We start from the raw sequence: 16,549 nt of genomic DNA on the forward strand, positions 1-16,549 counted from the left end.
ATCGCAGCACATATACAGTACATAACCCACACAGATTCATAGCTACCTGGTGGTACTTATTGTACAGGCTCTGGACACCCCATGTGAGTGGAGTACTGATAAAGGTGAGGAGGGTGAGTCGCCAGGACAAGGAGAACATGAAGTAATAATGGCCGATACATTGCACCAGCATTCGCAGAGCGATGTTCACATTCGCAGCAATAGAGCGGCTCACCAGCGATGTGTCATGTGACAGTCGGGAACTGATGTCACCTGCAGGAGACCAATAGCAGCATTGTAACGCAGAGTCCTAGGATGGGAACCTCACCCCTTTAATAAAGAATGTGTAGGACTAACACATGTGAGGTGGAGAGATGCAACATTGCATAGGTGAGATGCAGGAATGTAGACTTACATAGATAAAATGGTGACACAGTGAGATGGGGACTTACACAGGTGAGACAGAGAGATGGGGACTTACACAGGTGATAGAGAGATGGGGACTCACACAGGTGATAGAGAGATGGGGACTTACACAGATGAGATAGAGAGATGGGGACTTACACAGGTGAGATAGAGAGATGGGGACTTACACAGGTGAGATAGAGAGATGGGGACTTACACAGGTGATATAGAGAGATGGGAACTTACACAGGTGAGATAGAGAGATGGGAACTTACACAGGTGATAGAGAGATGGGACTCACACAGGTGATAGAGAGATGGGACTCACACAGGTGATAGAGAGATATATGGATTTACACAGGTGAGATAGAGAGATGGGGACTTGTACAGGTGAGATCGAGAGATGGGGACTTACACAGGTGAGATCGAGAGATGGGGACTTACACAGGTGAGATCGAGAGATGGGGACTTACACAGGTGAGATCGAGAGATGGGGACTTACACAGGTGAGATAGAGAGATGGGGACTTACACAGGTGAGATAGATATATGGACTTGAACAGGTGAGATAGATGGGGACTTACACAGGAGAGATAGAGAGATGGGGACTTACATGGTGAGAGAGAGAGATATATGGACTTACACTGGTGAGATAGATGGATGGGGACTTACATGGGCGAAACAGAGATGGAGACTTACACAGATGAGAGAGAGATGGGGACTTACACTGGTGAGATTGATGGATGGGGACTTACATGGGTGAGATAGAGAGATGGGGACTTGCACAGGTGAGATAGAGAGGTGGGGACTTACACTGGTGAGATAGGTGAATGGGGACTTACACAGGTGAGAGAGAGAGATGGGGACTTGTACAGGTGAGATAGAGAGAAGAGATAGACTTAGGTGATATAGAGAGATGGGGACTTACTCAGGTGATACAGAGAGATGGGGACTTACTCAGGTGAGACAGAGAGATGGGGACTTACTCAGGTGAGATTTAAATAGGTGATCTCACCTGTTCTATATCATAGTACATGTATAAGAAATATGTGTCAATTATTAAAGACATAAGATGACAGCCCTAAATATTTTGTATAAGAAATCACAATTTTATTCTTATGCATGTTAATCTTAATGTTACCATATCCGTGTGCAAGTCTATCCTAAACTGACTTAGCATACTGCCCTGTGATCAGCTTCAGTGTAAGCTGCAATATATTTTGTTAAGATGCTCTTTTAATGATTTCTTGATATATTTATTAAATGAAGACAAGCCCTTCTCATTATTCAATAACCCCCTGCTCAGTGAAAGCTTCCCCATACAAGCAGAGAAAGTTTCTAAATGGCGATAGGAAATCATATTTATCACCGCAGATTAGCAAATAGACCCCTAAATCATACACTAATTGTAGGACAGCCCGGTACCTGTTTTAGCAGTTTCAAAGAATCCAATATCCTGTTTAATGAGAGCATTAAAGAGATGGAGTCGCAAACGTTGAGTTAGACGAGACATGGAGAACACGAAGCACCCCCCTCGGCAGCCTGCGGAGAGAGAGCTGTACAGAGAGACAGATGCATCAATATTAGACCTGTACATATTGCTGAATCATATTTATAGGTAACGCTGCCCTGGCCGCTAGTAATGGTGCAATGTCCATGCCTCACACCTCTGTCCATCAAACTCCTCCATTATATTCACTTATATTTTAAAAATAAAACACAGCCTTTAATGAAAAGCAAGACCCTCATGCCTAGCATAGGAAATGTGAGTATCTGCTGCACAAAATATTACATAAGGTGCCTCATGCCTCGGTAATATTACCAGCTCAAAGGGGACAGACAGATGGCAGTCTCACACAATCGCTACCTCCACTGTAAGCGACATATGCACTTTATTATGTCCACAGAAATAGCTGTTGTTGTTACAGCCTATTATACATATCGTTATTTTTATTCGTTTTTTCTTACAGTGTTTACTTTTGTTTAATTATGTTTGTATTTGTGTTGTAAGCGGTATATCTTTATTACTTATTACCAGTTATTTATATAGCGCACACACACTCTGCAGCGCTTTACAGGGAGGAAACTGGAGCACCTGGGCGGAACCCACAGAATATACAAACTCCACACAGATAGGACCATGGTAGGAATCGAACACAATACCTCAGTGCTGTAAGGCAGTAATGATAGACTACGTCTTTCAAATAAATCCTAAAATGGTCAGTACAGGAAATAGAACCTCACTTGTGTAACCGAGGGTAACATTATTGTATATAAATCCTAAAGTACTGGCACTTCAGCAGATTTTTTCCCAAACTCCTAAAAAGGTCATTGGCCCATGTTCTGTCATTCTATGTGAATGCATTGCAGATGTACTGTATGTTTTGGAATTGTCTGTGTGTATGCACCTGTCCCTGACATGCAGCATATTATCACCACATAGACGCAGGTGTTACTGACCTTGTGACAGAGAACGTGGTCATAAACAATATAGCGAGCAAGAATTCCGTCTCCTTGTAATTGGTGGACAAGATGTCAATCACTCGCCCCATGTAGTAAGGAATCATCATTTCAACTGTAGAGAATAATAACATGTCAGGTTGTTAGGTGTTACTTTCCATAGCTCCCATTATAGCTTATACATTGTCTTAGCGCATACTGTCCTTATATATCTGCTGTACAGTAAATAGTCAGGTCATAGATCTCTACATGGCTTGGGATCATATCACACAATCAGAGGTGGAGGAGATTATCACACAGCGAGCTCCCACGCCATCCCAATAATGCTAATAACTCTGTCACACTACAGATACTGATCTCCGGCCAGGGGAAAGCTGTTACCTATTTGTTTCCTGCCATGGACTCCTAGTAGAAGTAATATGATCTCCAGGGGACTGACTATTTAGCTGGGCATGGGACGGTTTTGTGTTAGGCATTGGCAGCAGTTACAGGGGGGAGATGTATCAACTCTTGGAGAGAGATAAAGGGGAGAAGTTGAGTAAAGCAACCAATCAGCTTCTATTCACAAAGATAAGTCTCCGCACAGAGCACTATGAACCCTAAATGTAACTGCAATATATGTATATGTTTAATGGATTAGTGCAATAATTCCAAATTTTAAATTAGATCATGTATTCAGTTGAATTATCAGGGATGTGCCACCGCCCGACTTATGTAGTAGTAAATACAAAAGGAGAAAGAAAAGAAAGAAGTCTATCTGGCAGTGCACTTGGACTGATGAATATTAAAATGTAACTTTTATTGATTTTCATTAAAAGGACACATACAGTATAACTCACTTGGAACAACAAAACAAAAAACACAAAAAGCTCATGCAAAATATTACAGGACCATATTGTGCGATGAAAACTGCAAAGTAAATATTGTATATGTAAAAAGAAAATTATTAATAAAGTGTATCAATCAAATATAGTGATAATACACAATGTTCCACTGTAACAGTATATTGTTCTAATAATAAATGTGTTTGAACATAAGGGTATATAGATATCCTAATGGTATCTCTGGATAAGAGATCCATTGAGGTGGTAATATGTCTTATGACTTATGCAAACTTTGACAGTCTCAAACCTAAAATATTGTATCTATTTGTAAATAGCTTTCTCACAAACTGAAAATGTTACAGTGTAGATTGCAACAATTGTTGCAAGAGAATGTCAATCATTTTTACCACTCTCCGGGCCTGATTCAGAGCCGGACGCTATTTGCGCTCGCTCGTTCAGAAAAAGGGGCCGGCTATTTAAATTGAGCGCTCGCTCTTTGCGGTCTGTTGACGCCTCTATGTCTGAGCAAGCAAACGAAACATGCGCTCGCTGTTTTGTAAAGACGCCCCTTGGCCGCTCGCATCATACGTCATCTCCGCTGTTTATTAGATTAATCGAGTACATCGAAAGGCGTCTGAATTGCTTGCAGCGCTTGTGGTTGGATTTTCCTAACGCAATCATGCGAACAGTTCAGGCTAAGAAACAACCAAGTGATGTGGTCGATGACGCTGCTTTGTTAATTATGCACACCCTTAAAACGCCCGTTTTGACCGTTTGGCATGCCTGCATTCGGATCTCCACTCCCCGTTTTCAAGCACCTTCCCCTATTACCACCCACAAACGCCTCATCCTGTCACTCAAATTATCAGGCACTTGCTATTTTGCGAGCACACGATTTCCGACCGCACTGACTGATTGGCGCATGCGCATTACGACCCATATGCATGCGCAGATGTGCGAACATCGCTCGGAGCGAACGAGCGGCCGCTTACGAGCGGCTCTGAATCAGGCCCTCTGAGGTTATTACTACAGTATTTATTCCAGAGCAGATGTTAATAAATCTATATTGATAATTGTTCTGGTGTTAATATATTAGTATAAAATTAGATTAGCCTTAATGCATATCCTTTTTCCCATGTAAATAGATCTTAAGAACCGTGTGCTGTAATTAAATTAAGTTAGCAAATCAGTGATTCATATGGTTAAGTTGTTGTTAACCCTGATCACTGTTTCAGATGAAGCACGGATAAATGAGTGGCTGCAATTGATCAGTATGTGCTTGGCTAAATAAAATAAACAATGATTTTATCAAACATCCACTCTCCGCTATTTAGTTTAACTTCTGAGGCTCCGCTGCTGATCATAAATCACGGTCTAAGCCGTCTTAGCATCTTATGCAGTAAAGTATATGGCTGTCGGCTCGGTTATTTATAATGCCAGATTGTAGTTAAATCACATTCCCATCACAGTCTGAGTCGTATTGCCGTTTTATGCAATAAGGTATGTAGCTGTCGGCTCAGTGCTTTACACTGCCCTACTGCAATTAACCCTGGTCATTATAGATTAGTGAGTCTAAGCTATTGATTGATATACGTTAGTGCCCTCCAATTTCTATAGGTTTAATTGGTACTAGAGCTATTAGCACAGGGTCAAATAATACCCCTTTTACACCAAAGCAAAAACCTGGGTTTTTGCAGGGTCTACCCGGGTCGCAGCTCAGTGTAAAAGGGTCCCTGAAAAATAACCTGGGTCAAGTGACCCTGCAATCCAACCCAGGTAGCTACCAGGGTTGGACCCAGGATGGACCCAGGTAATGGTGCAGTGTAAACGGTACAACCCAGGTTATCTGATCTGGATCATGCCTAAAATGAGCGGATTGGTGGTTGTGGAGCATTCACCTCCCACTTTTTATGACCTCACAGGTTTAGCAGGGCAGACCTGAGTTCAGTGTGAACAGGGCTGACCTGGGAGTAACCCAGATCAAAGGTGCAGTGTAAATGGGTCTGACCAGGGTTGGAACCATGTCCAAAAACCCAGGTCGGACCTGGGTTTTTGGTGGAAAAGAGGTATTAGTGTATCCAGACAGATACTTCAATGATCGCATTTCAATCAGGCTTCGTTAGCATGGTTAACAAGGACATCTGTAAGGTACAATATACACATCAGAACAGTTATTGTAATGATCACAAATGAACAAATTATTTCGACAACGCAGCTATTGGCTTCCCATTATGTATTTTTTATATTGTAACCACAGCGTCTCCGGTTTACCCTTTCAGATTATAATTTTTTCATGATCTCATACTCTTTCTATCACAGCAATTGTAAGCTTTGCTTTAGGATCGTAACATACCTGCCCAGATCGAACCCTTTAATATTGAGCTAATTGCATCATTTTTGTTCAAACATGTGGATCATAGTGAAACGCCAACGTACGTTTCACTTAAGCTTTATCAAGTCTTTAAAATGACAGAAGCCGATTGGTTGCTTTGGGCAACTTCCCCACTTTCTCTCTCTCCAAGGCTTGGTGCATCTCCCCTTGTATGTGGTCATTGGGCCTGATTCGGAGATGGACGCTAATGCAGCCGCGAATTTGTACACAGCCACCGTGCGAAAATATGCAAAATGTTGCAGCCGCCGGTATTTGTATTGAGACGCCCACCAGCGGCTTTGCAAATCTAAATGACATAAAGACGCAGCATCGGTCGCAGCATCGGTCGCAGATCAGTCGATTATCGGGCTGCTGAGTAACCGTATGGTCACGCAGAATGGCCGATGGCACTGAGATGCCGGATACATACTTTCTGGCACAGACCGGCATTGTGCCCATCTCTGAATCATGACCGTTATGGAGTCAACATGTGGCTCTTATATGGTCAGTAAGGATCTGTATATGATGGGCATTGGTTCTGCATCTGGTCAACCCTGCGACTGTTATTTGGCGCTGCCAGAGGCTCTGACGTAGTCTGGCGCCATTTTACAAATACTGCGTGACCATGACTGGGGACAGAGAATAAATATATAAAGTTACAGTAGATATTGTGGGTGGATAAAACCATAGCGGAACAGTCCCTTCAAAATGTACATATCTGTAATGGGATCTGGTCATGCCGACGCTTAGAATACTGGCACCAGAGTCCCGTACCTGTCAGAATCCCGGCGCCGGCATCCCGAAGGTAAGTAGCGGAGTTAGGGGGAGGGTCAGTTTTAGGGTGCGGAGAGGGGGAGGTTAGGGTTAGGCACTAGGGGGAGGGTTAGGTTTAGGGTGCGGGGAGGGGGAGGTTAGGGTTAGGCACTAGGGGGAGGGTTAGGTTTAGGGTGCGGGGAGGGAGAGGTTAGGGTTAGGCACTAGGGGGAGGGTTAGGTTTAGGGTGCGGGGAGGGGGAGGTTAGGGTTAGGCATTAGGGGGAGGGTTAGGCTTAGGGTGCGGGGAGGGGGAGTTTAGGGTTAGGCACTGGGGGGAGTTTTAGGTTTAGGGTGCGGGGAGGGGGAGGTTAGGGTTAGGCACTAGGGGGGAGGGTTAGGGACTACGGGGAGGGTTAGGTTTAAGCATCGGGGAGGGAGGGTTAGGATACCATCCGACAGATGTCGTTACCCTAAACCTGTCGGGAAGCTGGTGTTGGGATTTTGACCGCCGTGATCTTGAGCGCTGGCATCCGGTACCCAACCCGTCTGTCATTTATTACTCAGCAAAACATATCTTCAATAATTCACATGGCGGCTTATAAACACGGAATTACACATTGGTTATTTCAAGTTTCTAGAGCAGGGATTCCCAACCACGGTCCTCAAGGCACACTAACAGTCCAGGTTTTAAGGATAACTATACCTGAGCACAGGTGACTTAATTAGTACCTCATTTATTTTGATATAACCATCTATGCTCAACCATGGATATCACTAAAACCAGGACTGTGTGTGTGCCTTGGGGACAGAGGTTGGGAATTACTGCTCTAAAGACAGTTGGAGGGTTTTGTGCAACCATAAAAGCCACCTAGATAGACAAACAGACATTAAGGGAAATAGAGAGAAGTGTAACACAGCCCAATAACAGCCAGAATAGACGTGACTATCCGTCAAATAAAATAACACTTAATGAAAACATAATAACACTTATAGAAAGTTGTGCATGACTCACATGATAGTGCCAGCGTCAGGAAAGTGAAAGCCAGGCTCAGGGGCAGCCAGTCCGCTTTGGAATATTTTAGGAGCCTGATGAAATTCTTTCTGTCGCTCTGATTCCCATTGTCATCTCGGGATGGGGTCTCTCTCGGGATAATGAGAGGTGACGCCAGATCCCAGACCAGACATGAGAGGGACATGGGCAGGTGATAGAGCAAGTTGTGGGACAGACCTGAGTGTAACTCCGGAGCCTGAGAGGTGAGGAGGAACCTGAGGGTCTGGTACAGAGGTGGCACCAGGCATAGGGTCAGAGCGTAGAGAAGAGCAGATGGCGTCCATCGTGGACAGGGCAGTTTAAGAGCTATTGCCCCAAGCACGGGGGCTTTAATGAGGTATACCAGCCAAACGGTGACCAGGAAATATATAGGATAATATCTGTATACAAGACAGGCTGCTATATAACTTAGTGATGAGTCCAGCAAGAAGACAGTGAGTGGAAAACATAGGGAGGCCATTGCGGATGGGGGGGGGGGGGGGGGGGGGTGTGAGCACAGCAGAGGCTTCTGGGAATCCTGCAAAACAGAACACAGATGTGTGACTGGCCAAATCATTACTATAATACTATAAGTAACAGTAGATAGGCAATGCATAATTAGGCACATATGTAATTATACAGAATAAAAGATCTGACAAAGTGAAAACCTCTACTGTAGATGATGGCGTCATACATAATACTGTCTCCCAGCAATTTTCTGGACACAATTCCGGAAGTAAAATTTTACTTTGAAATATAGAACATTAGCATTTTCTGAATTGTTTGACATTTTTATGAAATAATTGTACAAAACATCTCACATCATTCAACATCTATATAATAATTGTGGATGGCTGTCATGTGTCCGTCATGCACAGTGAGAGCCGGACTGTGCAGCGACAGAATTAAGGCAACTATCCTGCGGGAGAGGAGGGAAGGACAGGGTGGTAAATATAGCAGGGAGGAGACATGGGGAAGGACAGGGTGGTAAATATAGCAGGGAGGAGACATGGGGAAGGACAGGGTGGTAAATATAGCAGGGAGGAGACATGGGGAAGGACAGGGTGGTAAATATAGCAGGGAGGAGACATGGGGAAGGACAGGGTGGTAAATATAGCAGGGAGGAGACATGGGGAAGGACAGGGTGGTAAATATAGCAGGGAGGAGACATGGGGAAGGACAGGGTGGTAAATATAGCAGGGAGGAGACATGGGGAAGGACAGGGTGGTAAATATAGCAGGGAGGAGACAAGGGGAAGGACAGGGTGGTAAATATAGCAGGGAGGAGACATGGGGAAGGACAGGGTGGTAAATATAGCAGGGAGGAGACATGGGGAAGGACAGGGTGGTAAATATAGCAGGGAGGAGACATGGGGAAGGACAGGGTGGTAAATATAGCAGGGAGGAGACATGGGGAAGGACAGGGTGGTAAATATAGCAGGGAGGAGACATGGGGAAGGACAGGGTGGTAAATATAGCAGGGAGGAGACAAGGGGAAGGACAGGGTGGTAAATATAGCAGGGAGGAGACAAGGGGAAGGACAGGGTGGTAAATATAGCAGGGAGGAGACATGGGGAAGGACAGGGTGGTAAATATAGCAGGGAGGAGACAAGGGGAAGGACAGGGTGGTAAATATAGCAGGGAGGAGACATGGGGAAGGACAGAATGGTAAATATAGCAGGGAGGAGACATGGGGAAGGACAGGGTGGTAAATATAGCAGGGAGGATACATGGGGAAGGAGAGGGTGGTAAATATAGCAGGGAGGAGACATGGGGAAGGACAGGGTGGTAAATATAGCAGGGAGGAGACATGGGGAAGGACAGGGTGGTAAATATAGCAGGGAGGAGACAAGGGGAAGGACAGGGTGGAGCGGGGACAGGCTGAAGTGACCCGGGTCCATTTTACTAGTATAATCATGATAGAGATTTTTTATTGAATTCCCTATATGTACTGCACACTCCAGCCTGACCTTAGAGCAGATGAGATGATGTCATGTTTTAAGTGGATATAGCAAAATGGCTGTGCGGCGCAACTTCATTCCTATAGAATCTAGGTCACATTGCTGTAAAACAAAAATAAAATGTACAGATGTGTCCACTTACACCTATTCTCAAATATAACAAAATTGTCCCGTTTGGTTGGCAACGAGCTTTGCGAATAATTCACGCCATAGACTTTAACAAAATATGTGTCTTATTTGCATCGCTGAGGTGACAAAATTACAATGCATGAGTACCCCGGCGCTAGCAGCTGCTGTGTGAAACCGTGGGCACTGGCACTGGCAGCATACTGTATGCAGCTGCTGTGTGAGACCCTGGACAGTGGCGCTAGCTGTGGCTGTGTGAGACCCTGGACACTGAATCTAGCAGCGTATGCAGCGGCTGTGTGAGACCCTGGACTGTGGCGCTAGCAGCATATGCAGCGGCTGTGTGAGACCCTGCCACTGGTAGCTGCTGTGTTAGACCCTGGGCACTGGCGCTGGCAGCGTATGCAGCTGCTGTGGGAGAACTGGCGCTGGTAGCGCATACAGCTGCTGTGTGAGTCAGACACTAACATATGTAAAAAGGCACAAGACGTAGGTCCCAAGCTAGTGACCGCCAGGCATTGCAGGGGGTAATCTGTGACTTTATTAAAAAAATAATAATAATCTAATGTGCCTAGAACACTATGGGGCTGATTCTCAATCGCTCTCTGCTGCAACCAATAGTCACGATGGTGATCCCAAGCTGCAACCTCAGTTGCTGCGCTGGGATCGCAGATGCACCAAGGAGTTGTCTGTTTCCTACATTTAGACAGAATTGCGCAGCCTCTTGTGTGCGGCTCTGCAATACTGTCATCTGTGAATCAGCCCCACAATCAGGATGTATCCACAGTGCGACTTAGACACTTGCGCAGTACAAAAAAATTGCACAACTACGTCTGACACTGACACAGAGATGAGTCCTCATACACTGTGGCTGCAATTGTGCCAAACAGCCCTCTTCGGCCCACCAGGTGGCGTGCGACTCGGCTTGTGCCGAGGGTCTTTTTCATGCAAAAATGGGTCTACGTAGCAATCGGATGCGACAAAACCGCTTCACGAGACTGCAGTGACTAATGTGATATGTGACACTTGTATATGTGTGTGACAAAGAATCTGAATCTGTATACCAAGTGCCACTATGCTGCGGCCATGGTTTGTTTCCAGTTCAGAACACTTTGTATACAGATTTAGACTCCGTGGCACACAGACGGACAGACAGTCCTATATAAGATGAGAGCTATTGTACATCTGCCCTGGACCTGACTGCTAAAGGTTACATGTTACACGGACCAGACTAGAAAGGTTTCATATTACACGGGCATGACCACTAAGGTTACATGTTACATACAGTAAATATAATATACACTTTGCCGCACAGTAACCAGTGAATATTACAGACAATTATACAGCACATCTTTGCAGTTTTGAAAGTGAGGAAATCAATTCTTGGAAATGTGCGCAAAGGGCTGTTGTACGGTCGTTACACCATGACCTTGCGTAACATCAGCCTCGTTGGGGTCCCGTAATTTTCAGGGGCGTGCACAGCGCCGACAATTAATTTCCACTCTAAGGGCCTGATTCCCGATGTTTGTCAGTGTGCAGAATGGGACCTGCTAACTCACTTGCAGACTGGCAGTGATTGACAGTCTGCTGCAGTTTGTGGGCGGGGACTGGGCAGCGATGGCCTCCGTTTCCCGAAAGGGAGGCGAGACGCCGCCACTGCGGGGGAGGGAGGAAGCCAGGATCTCCGTCGGCTGATGGAGATTTCCTGACCTCTTCCTCCAAACTGCGGCGGCCGGCTGCGGGACCCCATGGGCCACCGCAGCCGGCCGATGGTACACAGATTATCCAATGCTGCGTTGGACAATGCAGCTCGGTTAAGTAATGCACAGGGGGCGTGATGCCTCCTACTGCATTACCATATCTGCAAGGATCGCAATTGCAAAGCTGCCTGAGTGCATACATCATATATCTATAGCCTGCGTGCATACATCATATATCTATAGTAGGGATGTGCGCCGGACCATTTTTGCCGGATTTGGATTTGGTTCTAATTCGTCGTCCGGCTTTGGATTTGGATTTGCCAAACTGCGGTGACTGGCTTTGGATTTGGATTTGGATTTTTTTACAAAAATTTACAAAAAAAGCTAAAATCACATAAATTGGTCTTTTTTTTCTTCCTAGAGTATTATTAACCTCAATAACATTAATTTCCAGTCAATTTAGACCATATAACAGCTCATAATATTGTTTTCAACATTATTGGCCAAAGGTTGCAGTGAGCTGACTGGTTCCTAAGCGACAGAGCAGCGGCACAACGACACAGACACCACAGTATAAAGCACATCTATGACACATTGCCACACAGCAGTGGCAGAAATGAAAAGTAGTGCACCCACCCAGTGGGGTACGGCCAGCAGAGTCACAGTACTTGTTTACATAGTGGGCTACGGCCCAAGGAGTCACAGTGCACAATCTTATTCACATTACACCGCACGTAGGGCCTGATTCACATTACACCATAAAGTAGTGTCTCTTATTTATGTTACGACACACAGTAGTGCCCCTTTTACACAATGCCCACAGTAGTGACCCTTTTACACAATGCCCACAGTAATGCCCCTTTTACACAATGCCCACAGTAGCGGTGTTCTTTACACAATGCCCCCAGCAGTGGTGCCCCCTATGCAGTCCCCTTAGTAGTAGGGTCCCCTATGCAGTGCCCCCAGTAGAATGCCCCCCAGTAGTATGCCCCCCATTAGCAGGCCCCCCCAGTAGTATGCCCCCCATTAGCATGCCACCCAGTAGTATGCCCCCCTTTAGCAGGCCCCCCCAGTAGTATGCCCCCCATTAGCAGCCCCCTAAGTAGTATGGCCCCCCAGTAGTAGGCTGCCCCCAGTAGCAGGCCCCCCTCAGTAGTAGGCTGCCCCAGTAGTAGCCCCCCCTGTAGTATGGCCCCCCCTGTAGTATGGCCCCCCCTGTAGTAGTAAGCCCCCCCAGTAGTATGCCCCCCCCAGTAGTAGTAAGCCCCCCCCAGTAGTATGGCCCCCCCAGTAGCAGGCCCCTCAGTAGTATGGCCCCCCCAGTAGCAGACCCCCCCAGTAGCAAACCCCCCCCAGTAGTATAGCCCCCCCCAGTAGCAGGCCCCTCAGTAGTATGGACGCCCAGTAGCAGACCCCCCCCAGTTGCAGACCCCCCCCAGTAGTATAGCCCCCCCAGTAGCAGGCCCCTCAATAGTATGGACCCCCAGTAGCAGACCCCCCCAGTAGTATAGCCCCCCCAGTAGCAGACCCCCCCAGTAGTATAGCCCCCCCCAGTAGCAGGCCCCCCCAGTAGCAGACCCCCCCAGTAGCGCCCCCGGACCTTTGACAAGTAAAAAAAAAATAAAAATAAAACTTACCTGATTCCCCGCTCCCGCGCCGTCCGCTCTGCTGTCACACGCTGCGGAGGGAGCCGGAAGACGGAGCTCATGTGTGAGCTCCAGCCGGCTCCCTCCGTACAGCAGCCAATGAGAGTCTGTGTGACTCTCATTGGCTGCTGTGACAAACACACAGCTGCCGCTGGCGGCTGTGTGTCTGTGTCTGTGTAGGGCAGAGCGCTATCACTGCGCTCTGCCCTACACGCGAGGAGACCTGATGTCGGATTCTCTAGTGAGAATCCGACATCAGGCGGCCGCCGTTCGGCCCCGAACGGGGATCCGAGTCAGGCGGTGAACACCCGAACATGGTTCGGGTGGACTCGGATCCCCAATGTTCGTAGCGGTTCGGATTCCACAGAATCCGAACCGCTCATCTCTAATCTATAGCCTGCGTGCATACATCATATATCTATAGCCTGCGTGCATACATCATATATCTATAGCCTGCATGCATACATCATATATCTATAGCCCGCATGCATATATCATATATCTATAGCCTGCGTGCATACATCATATATCTATAGCCTGCGTGCATACATCAATCATATATCTATAGTCAGCATGCATATATCATATATCTATAGCCTGCGTGCAGCTTTGCAATTACGACCCTTGCAGAATCAGGCCCCAAGAACATACGTTTCAAAAGGTTCCAAGTTATTATCCATTATTAGTGTCCATGTTTAAGCCCAGGTTATAGATCTGCCACAAGTCCCGAGCTAGGACTTTTCTGATCAGCCATTTTGATAAGTGCTCATCAAAGTTTCTAGCAAGTCTTTAAAATGTCCGACAACCAGCAGGCAAAGGGAACTTGAAAGTTGTATACAAGCCACAAGGTGGCGCGGAGCCAGCATCAGTCATAGCGGCCTCACATACTTATGGGATGATAGCGACAGTAACAGAAGCAGAACACCAAGCATGGGGAGAGGAAGAGAGGGTGGGGGGTAAAGTCTAATTCCTTCTCTGATGAACATTAAACAGAATGAGCATCTTTCCGCAATAGCTGTGGTTCAGTGAAACCTGCTGGTTTATTAGACCGAACGAGATATGTGTTATTTTTAATGACACCATTTCCCAAAGGAAAAAATCTCATTAACAGCTAAAAATCAGCCAAATAATATTCGTCCTGCGGAAGCTGGTGAAGTCGAGGAGCAGTACTGTCCGGCCAGGATTTCATGTTCTTCCCCTCTAGTCAACGTTTCCTCTGCCATTCAATTCTCACCCATCTTTATGTAGTAAAAAAAATAACTATAACTCACAGTCACTATTACATAGTGTAGGTGATATAACAATTCTGGAACAACGTATAATATTATTCTGCACAATGATGACGGTTTCTAGTGTATGAAAATATATATATTTATAAATATGGAGTCAGAAAGTGCATGCATGTCTTCCCGGAATCGGTATGATTTACCGCCGGACCCGTGCCCGGTGGTTGGAATCCCGACAGCGGCATCCCGGTAGAGGAGGAAATCCTGATCGTCAAAGGTATTTCTACCCCCTAACCCTCCCTTAGGGGTGCCTAACCCTAACCTTCCCCCCAGTGTCTAACCCTAATCCCCCCTCTAAGTGCCTACACCTAGCTCCCCCATTCCCTGCCGCCTAAACCTAAGTCGCCCGGTGGGGTGCCTAACCCTAACCTCCCCCCTGGGGGTGCCTAACGCTAACCGACCGTTCCCCTAGCCTAAACCTAACCTCCCGGGGGTGCCTAACCCCAAGTTGCCCCCCAGGAACCCTAAACCTAACCCTATCCCCCCCACGGCTATCCTCGCTCAGTGCCCGGCGTCCCTTCGATAGGGATGCCGGGCATCGGGCACTCGGCGTATGTCTAATGACAGGCGTGGGCATATCGACGCCTGTCTTTAGACCCGTGCCGGGATATGACAGTCGGGAAGCCGGGTGTCGGGATTAGGTCCGCCGGCTTCCCCACTGTATATCTGTCTTTCCACATATCTGCAACCACACCCATTAGAGTACCGTTAAACTGGGTACACACTTGGCGATATATCGTTAATTCGATCGAGGAACGATATATATCGTGACTGCATCGGCGGGTGTGTACCCCCGATATGTCTGTGACTTACTTCATTCGCAGACATATCAGGTCGGCCCTGCAGCACAGCCGATGCAGATATATCTGAAAGATATTCAAAGGTTACATTTATTTATATACAGTGCGCTCATCTAGATGGATCTGGAGTGGGTTGGGAGCTGCTATTGCTGGTGAGGTCACCACTCTCCTAGGTTATAAATATAGAAATATGAGGCAGCAGCGCTCACCTATGAATTTCTGTCTGGTTATAATGAGAACACTGATGTTGGTAACAGGTTTCTAATGATAATAGTGACTAAATAATAAATGTATAAATAAATGTAATATACAGTCTTGAGGTAAATAAAAAATCAGTAAAGATTTATTCAGTAAATTACTTAGAAGGTACAATTAAGGACCGTATTCAATATGGGGCGAAAAGTCAGAGGTCGGACTTTTCGCCCTCATCGCTGCTTGTTCTGGGATAAAGTATCGAGCGCATGCCCGCTTTATCCCAGTATTCAATTAGGATACGGCGAAAACTGGACCCGGCCGAAAGGTAAGTATCGAAAAGTCCATTAAATTTTCGGGAAATCCTCCTGTCACTCCCCCTAAAGATGTCCTGACATGGGAGATCACTGTGGGTACCCCCAATTTTGGCTGCTGAAGATAGTCGGGGGGGTCTTTAATAGCCGCGGCAGGTGCATAAATGTGGCTTTGGAAGAAGGGGTGAAGAATAGCACTTAGGTATTGTTTTTGGGGGAAAAAAATAACTTGTCCCATCAAATTTGGGGTACAAGAAAATGGGTGCAAGCATATTTTTAAGTCCCTAAAGTAATTTCTTAAAATTCTTCAGAAATCCACCCACATTCTAGAAAACACCTGCCGCAAACTTGGGAAACCCCCCTGAATCAATTTCGCTAGTTTAAAACTTTGTACCCCAATTATTATTTTTTGCCCCCAAAATTAAAGTACATTTTTGGGGTGTCCTGAGGATTTGTTTTACATTTTTTTTTACACAGATTACTTTTTGGGGACCCTCCCAGGGCTGCAGGCTAATTTTTTTTAAGCCTGCACCCCTAAACCCCAATTCTGCACTTTTTTCGCCATGTAATACATGGAGAAAAGTTATCCCCGTTTCGCACCGGAATTGAATATGTGGATAATTGAAACAAGCGAAAATAATGTCATCGGCGATAAATTATCGCTGATAACGGACTTTTCGCTCCAAATTGAATATGGCCCTTA

At 46.2% G+C, this 16,549-nt stretch overlaps 1 protein-coding gene across 2 annotated transcripts in view; it reads right to left on the bottom strand.

The window, feature by feature from the left end:
* The window catches only part of LOC148506583 (antigen peptide transporter 2-like), a 40,785-nt gene extending 32,482 nt beyond the window's left edge, over nucleotides 1–8,303 (bottom strand). For both annotated transcript variants that reach the window (XR_015869772.1, XM_088446544.1), the window contains exons 1-4: nucleotides 7,805–8,303; nucleotides 2,843–2,957; nucleotides 1,808–1,938; nucleotides 47–252 (exon numbers count right to left, since the gene is read on the bottom strand). Coding sequence is in view for 1 of the 2 variants with exons in the window: in XM_088446544.1 (XP_088302670.1) it covers nucleotides 47–252; nucleotides 1,808–1,938; nucleotides 2,843–2,957; nucleotides 7,805–8,303 (951 nt within the window). In the remaining variant the exon portion in view is untranslated. The remainder of the gene's footprint in view (nucleotides 1–46; nucleotides 253–1,807; nucleotides 1,939–2,842; nucleotides 2,958–7,804) is intronic.
* Nucleotides 8,304–16,549: the final 8,246 nt, after the last annotated feature.

The sequence above is a fragment of the Taudactylus pleione genome, unplaced genomic scaffold, assembly GCF_031769625.1.
Source record: "Taudactylus pleione unplaced genomic scaffold, aTauple2 ptg000400l, whole genome shotgun sequence".
Taxonomy (NCBI): domain Eukaryota; kingdom Metazoa; phylum Chordata; class Amphibia; order Anura; family Myobatrachidae; genus Taudactylus; species Taudactylus pleione.